General features: G+C 41.3%; 1 protein-coding gene across 2 annotated transcripts; it reads left to right on the forward strand.

Moving 5' to 3' along the window:
* The first annotated feature begins 1,946 nt into the window (after window positions 1-1,946).
* Window positions 1,947-4,988, forward strand: LOC117542311 (zinc metalloproteinase nas-14-like). 2 transcript variants are annotated; one of them, XM_034209905.1, is made up of 11 exons: window positions 1,947-2,047; window positions 2,124-2,177; window positions 2,260-2,295; window positions 2,382-2,432; window positions 2,499-2,552; window positions 2,633-2,679; window positions 3,244-3,313; window positions 3,399-3,513; window positions 4,002-4,174; window positions 4,446-4,527; window positions 4,685-4,988. In XM_034209905.1, the coding sequence occupies exons 1-11, from the start codon at window positions 1,993-1,995 to the stop codon at window positions 4,815-4,817; spliced, it is 870 nt and encodes a 289-aa protein (XP_034065796.1). In that variant the 5' UTR covers window positions 1,947-1,992; the 3' UTR covers window positions 4,818-4,988. The 2 variants fall into 2 exon arrangements, with proteins under 2 accessions (XP_034065796.1, XP_034065797.1); XM_034209906.1 differs by lacking the exon at window positions 2,260-2,295.
* Window positions 4,989-6,887: the final 1,899 nt, after the last annotated feature.

Raw genomic sequence — 6,887 nt, forward strand, 5'->3', positions numbered from 1 at the left:
TTAATACACGTTGACTGGCGAAAAACTCTGCCCGGTTCCCTCGGCCTCCACCGCGGAGAATAAACAGAAGGGCAACCATGACAACCATGCTTCTTCGCTGCGGTCTCGTGTGGACAGACACTATCCGGATGACTATTGCGTGTGGACGGAAGCTTTTTTGCGATTGCGTTTGCGTTAATCCTATGCGTTTAGCCGTTTTCGTCCTCGTGTGGCCGGGGCATTAAGCTCGCTCCATTGCGGAGATATTTCCGCGAGAGTGCGGAAAACTTAAATGTATTTATTTATTTCAAATGTGAAATGTTACCAATATACTTGCGGACCACTAGGGGGCGCTCACGGACCACCAGTGGTCCGCGGACCACACTTTGAGAAGCACTGCTCTAGAATGATAGGAAAGGAGGTTTCAAACTGGTCATGAAGAATATGTTTCTCTGTTGTCCACGTTCATAAAGCATAAAACAACAGCATCAGAGCACGGTGCAGAGTCTCTCGATGAGTCCGTCGTTCTTATTAAACATCCATGTTGTAGTCCGCTGTATAGAAAACTGTAGTTTCCATAGTTTCCCCACAGCAGCAGACGCACAAAATGACGTCCGCTGGCGCATTATAAACACGTCGGATAGTGAAAGTGCAGTCGGATTCTCTGAAGTACCACGGTCTCTTCTCCTAAGTCCTTTTGAATTCTCCTATCCACTATCCCTTAACCCCGTGACGTTTCACTCAGAGGTCAAGGAATAGACGATAGGGTTAGAACTTAGGAGCTGATTTTTAAACTATCCGACCGCAACCCTCATTTCTCTAAATGCACATCGAGGACCGACCATCGAGCATCGAGGAGGCTCTCTGGAGGAGCTCTAACCGAGGAGACACTGATGGGTCCTCCACGGCTCCTCCGCGGACGCATTTCCGGGAACGGTGGAGGCGTTACGCACGGCCGGACTTATCTCAGCCAATAACAGCTCTGCATGCATCCCCTGCATATTATTTTAGAAACTGCTTTCATCGCGACGCGATGTTTACAGAGAGTGTAGTTATAGAGAGAGTGCTTCACATAATAAAATACACAACGGCTGTAGCCTGATTATGCTTTAGGACAGGGGGGTCAAACTCATATACACAGTGGGCCAACATAAAAAAATCGGTACTCGTCGAGGGCCGGACTGGTTCAATGTTTATTGCAAAACGTATTGAAATGAACTTATTGCACATATTAAACCTGGAACTAACAAAGCTTAAATTATTGCCTATAAAAAGAACATTAAACATTAAATAATCAGCTGCATTCATTTCTTATGGCTCTATCTGCAGCTTTTCTTATGATTACATTTTTCCGCAGGCCAACAAGTTTCAAAAAAACTATTTCCCGCAAAGAAAAAACTAAACATGCCCTGTTGTCTCAAGAGAAAAAGTGCAGAAGGAAACATTCATTAAACTCAGTGTGCTGCTCTGTGATGCTAGCTCAGATACTTGGCATCTCATCTCGGGTGCAAGGTCATCAATATTTGGGCTCAGGCTCTGAGCGGAGGAGACCCTCACGATGGAGTGAAGGTGTGCGTGCAATATACCGGCGGGCCAGATCTAATAGGAATTAGAAATTATCCTGCGGGCCGAAATGAAATCCACCAAGGGCCTGATTTGGCCCCCGGGCCTTGAGTTTGACACATGTGACTTAGGTAATGAATAACAGAAAATACCAGGTTCTTTGCAAAGAAGGTAAGAGAAAAAAAATATGTTACGTAAAAGCGATGAGTCAAAAATATTGTTGCAAATTGTTGACCTACACCCTAATAATTAGTCCCCATTGCGCAATATATGTCAAGAAAAAGCCTAAAAATAACACCAATACCTTATGAATAGATATCATACTGTGTTAGCCCCTTTAAACCACTGCAGCGCCCTCTACAGGTCAGGCTGAATGCTTATATATAGAGCCTATAATCAGTGAAGTGATCACAGCTGCTGAGGAGACAGTCAGGACGCTAGTTTGTTAGTATGTTGAAACTGTGTTGCACTATGTGGCTTCTGGTCTTCATCTGCATGCTTTCAGGTGAGAATGTAAGCATTCAAAAGTACAAATTGTGCCTAATAATAATAATGATTATTCACTCTTTCTTTTCATGCAGTCGTTGGTGGTGTCCCTATAAATGCAACACAGGAGGATACCAGTCATGCAACAGGTTGGTTTCAATTGATTATTGTTTTTTTAAAGCATTTGATCAAATATAGAAATTATTAACGAGGAATTCCTTGTTTTTGTAGACAATGTTTCTACGATGTCAGATGTGCAAAAACAAGGTAAACTGTAATTTTATACAAACTGAACATTCTGTTTCTATCTCTATTTGTTTTAAACTATGTTTCACTTAATATTTAATGTACAGGTAGTGTAATCCCCTTAAATGGCACCCAGAATATGACTCATCCTGCAACAGGTACGTTTATCAGATATTGAATGTCGTGTTTTAAAATGATTAGATTTAACCCTCAGATTTCTCTAGGTGTGTTGGTTTCAATGCTAGAGCCAAACCGATCCAGTTCAGAAACTCTAGAAGGTAAACTTTGAATACATGTGTAAAACAAATCTAGTATTTCATAGATGCAATGTACAGTGACTCGTTTTATCACGTCGTAGGGCTTGAAGATGACGTGTTTGTCCATGAGGGAGACATTTTGATCCCGGTAAGAAGGACAACTTTTATTTCCCACATTTCTTTAGGATGCAATGACATTCCTGGCCAACTGTTTTTATTATTGCAAAACAAAGAATAAAGACTCCTGAGCACCAAGGGGCGAGCCGGCACACTAAGGGAAAGCATTGAAGGGGACATTAATACAACTAATGCATTAAACTACAAATATTTAAACTAATACCAATTCTACCTTTGCCACCACTACTCCCCTCCCCGACTACTTCTTAGAATTATTACAAATAATAATAATGCTTTTTTTAAGTCAGGAAGACCTTAAAGGTTGGTTAGGTCATTCACTTCAGAAACACTTGTTATATTCCATGGAATGATCTTAACATCCCGATAGCAATGAATACATTAAATGCTATTGTCTTCTGTGGAAGCCGTGGCGCTGTAAAAAGCACAAACTCATCTCGTGCCCTCATTGATCATGTGTGTGTTGGAGGAGGGGCTCTGTAAGGAAGTCTGAAGGAAGAGGCAGATTTTTTTCGGCTGTGTACTTTACCCATGGATGGCGATAAAACCGAACCGTTGTTGCTGTTTATATTTTCAGGAGGACAGGAATGCCGTGCAGAACCTGTGGTTGGACGCCGTCATGCCTTACACCATCAGTCAGGAACTCAGTGGGTGGATTCTTTATTAACCCGCTCTAATGTTTGACTCATTAGCAACAAGTGATTAGCAACTGTTATGTTTTCATTCCAACAGCTGATCGAGCGTTTGACATCCACGCTGCCTTCAAGATGATCTCAGACGTCACCTGCATTCGCTTCACGCCTCACACCACAGAGCTGAACTACATCGAGTTCCGCAATGGCAAAGGGTGAGAGATGTTACTATTCAACCCAAAACTATTATTATTTCTCTCTTGTCTAGAGGTATTTTGATTCGTGTCTACACTCATAACTATCTAGTAGTAATATAACACTTGTGAACACCTTACATATATTTTTTTTCTTTTCACATAAATAGCAAATGAAGGCTAACTCTTTTTTAAGTATTAGAAGTTAAAATACAAGTGTTGCTCTCGTATAAATAGCCTCGACTGAAGGTTATTTATTTGTATTTATTTCAGGGAGTTTCTCCAGTGGATTTAGTTCCAATGATAACTGGGAAGATAGATTTTCTTGGGGTGAAAATTGTGCAAATAACTCTCAGAAATAAGGTCCCTTGGAGGTCCCCCGGAAAGGGAGGGACTTCGCCTCTCTATACTGCAGCAACACGTGGATACATTTGGTTTAAAAAGTTTCTTTCTGCATGGCTTTGTGTTACCAGAAGTAGGAGAGTAAATGCCTTTTCTTGTCTCTGCAGCTGTGCGTCCTACGTTGGATGTGTAGGAGGAGCCCAGACGCTGTACTCCGCCCCCTCGTGCTCTGTGGGTAATGTTTGCCATGAGATCATCCATGCTCTGGGTCTGCACCACGAACACAACCGCAGGGACCGCGACCAGTACATCTCTGTGGAGTGGAGCAACATCATGCCAGGTGAACACCTGGCTGTGAGACATTATCCTGTATTAAGAAAACACAATGAATAGTTTTTCCATTTCGCATATTTTAAACTGCATGTATTTTTGGGGCAATTCGATGTAGAAGTACATTGTAAGGTTTTAATGTTTTATTTTAGATGATGCAAATCCTTAAAGGCACAGAAATAAAACATAAAATGGTGCTGTAGTTTAGGATGATTAGAACAAACCAACTCCATGTTCTGCAGAAATCAAGGTGTAATGAATAATTCCTGATTTTTAAAAAGGGAAACGAAGCAACTTCGAGGTGAAACAAGGAGACACTCAGAACCTGCCGTATGACCTCAACTCCATCATGCACTACGGAGAGTAAGTCTGAACCCATCCTCGTGTATTTCTTCCCCTGCATCACATTTAAAAAGAAAAACGAATAATAATACCAATACAGGATGAATGAATTCTAACTTGGGAAGAACTGTATGTGATAATCCTACACAACTATTTAGTAAATGATCTTTTGTTTCAGGTATTACTTCAGTCAAGATGGCAGTCCGACGGTGTTGTCGAAGAGTAGCGGGGTGCAGATGGGTCAAAGGTCACACCTCAGTGATCTGGATGTACTGAGGCTGAACTCACTCTACCACTGTGGTAACGACTAACCAACTGCGCTACTGTCAAAATATATTACAGACGCATGCGTAATCAAAACTGAAGTACAGTTTTCAGTTCATGCAAAGTATTCAAACTTTACTCAGACATGAGGACGCACTGAGCCACGCTGATGTTAACTGACATTAACCATGAGATTAATAAAGTTTTTGAAAATCCTACCCCGCTTGCTCTTTCCTTTTATTGAAAACGTATACCTACAAGCCCTAATGCATATTGTTTATTTTTATAATGGTTAATATACCGCTCTGTGATCAGAAGTAACAATTTGAAAGTATTTAATTTCTTCATCTTTGAAAGACACTGAAATAAAAACATCTTTCTTGTGAAAACCTTTTTTATTTTCAGAAAATGTGATCAATTCATCTAATTGAAAGCAAATTGGCGTCACTACTGGAAAGGCCACTTCATGTTTTTTCTTTTACCCAAGTAAGTAATATCCAGAGCTAAAATGCCAACATTTGTTGTACCTTAAACAGTTTTCTAACCCTCGTTGGTATCGCCACAATATATTCAAATAAACAATGAAGTGCTAACAGTAGGCTCTGATTGTATCTGACAACCGTGTGTGTTGTAGGAGGAGCTAAAAGCACAGCCTGTGTACTGTACACTTAAGCTATTTTTTCACATGTTGGTCTTGCCTGGGCTTTTTTTGTTGTAAAAATGCTATTTTAAACATGAACCTTGGTGACCATTGGGCTGGCCTGCATGGTCTGCCTACAAAACAAATATTTTTTAAAAATAAATAAGTTTATGCAGCCCCAGCAACAGCCTCTCATCAACAGACTTCATGCAATGCTTCATCGGATGCATATACTAGATAATAATCTCTCACTCCTAAAACATCTAAATCTACTTCCTGCTTGGATAATTGTTCATAAAATACATCCATCGTTTGTTCTATACGCTTCTTGAAATCCTAAAAACACCGTTTTCTAGAACGGATTACAAATCGCCTGAAAATGGTACAAACAGGCAACGTGTGACGAAGGTGTTGCGCTGCATGGGTTATATCATGCAATCGAAAGTGAAATGTAAACACGCTCCATTGCGGAGATATTCCCGCGAGATTCACTAATTAATTTCAATTCCCTATTTCAGCGACCAGAGAGAGAGGGGGGGGGGGGGGGGGATATATCCAGTCTCTGATTGTGTTACGTTATTATGAGAGTGCTCTCATACTTATTTGATTCTGAAATTGTATATATTTATATATATACCTGTGTGTGTGTGTGTGTGTGTGTCCGCATCTGTAGCCTGTTGTCTCATTATACCGCACTGTGAATGAATTAAAAGTAAATAGTCGTCATGAACACATCTGTCCATCAGACAGAGGGCTGCTGTGCCTCCTGTCATTAATGGACGTCTCTTTAAAATGACCGCTCAGAGGAGAGGAGTTCTCATTTCTCTAACTGCCTGCTTCTTCCCCTCCTCTCTCCTCGGCTCCCCTCCTCAGTCCTCCGCTCGCATCTCCTGTGGGCGGGACTAGGAGTCGAGGAGGGGAAATTAGAGTATTGAGAAACCTCTTCTGTAAACATCGCGTTGCGATGAGAGCAGTTAATAAAATAATATCCAGGATGCATGCAGAGCTGTCATTGGCTGAGATAAGTCCGGCTGTGCGTCACGACTCTTTGAAACATCTCTGTTGCCGGAAATGCATCGGCGGAGGAGCCGTGGAGGACCCATCAGTGTATCCTCGGTTATAGCTCCTCCAGAGAGCCTCCTCGATGCTCGATCCTCGGTCCTCAAAGTGCATTTAGAGAAATTAGATGTCCTTCAACATGGCGCGCTGAAATTCATTTCCGGGTCACTACTGGAGGATCGAGGAGTCGAGGAGGGGGATTTGATTAAATGAGAAAGGGCCTAGATGTGGGACTGTTCATGTTGCTAATGCTGTTGTTGTTGTAAATGTCACTTTGTTTTGTTTTCTCTTACATGACTACGCACTGCACATTTGTTTGTTTTCTAAATTATTTATTTTACTTGTTCGAAATAAATGTATCAATCAATCAATACTTAAGTAAGCATTAGAATGATCAGGAATAATGAATTCGGAGATC

This window comes from Gymnodraco acuticeps, unplaced genomic scaffold, assembly GCF_902827175.1.
Source record: "Gymnodraco acuticeps unplaced genomic scaffold, fGymAcu1.1, whole genome shotgun sequence".
Taxonomy (NCBI): domain Eukaryota; kingdom Metazoa; phylum Chordata; class Actinopteri; order Perciformes; family Bathydraconidae; genus Gymnodraco; species Gymnodraco acuticeps.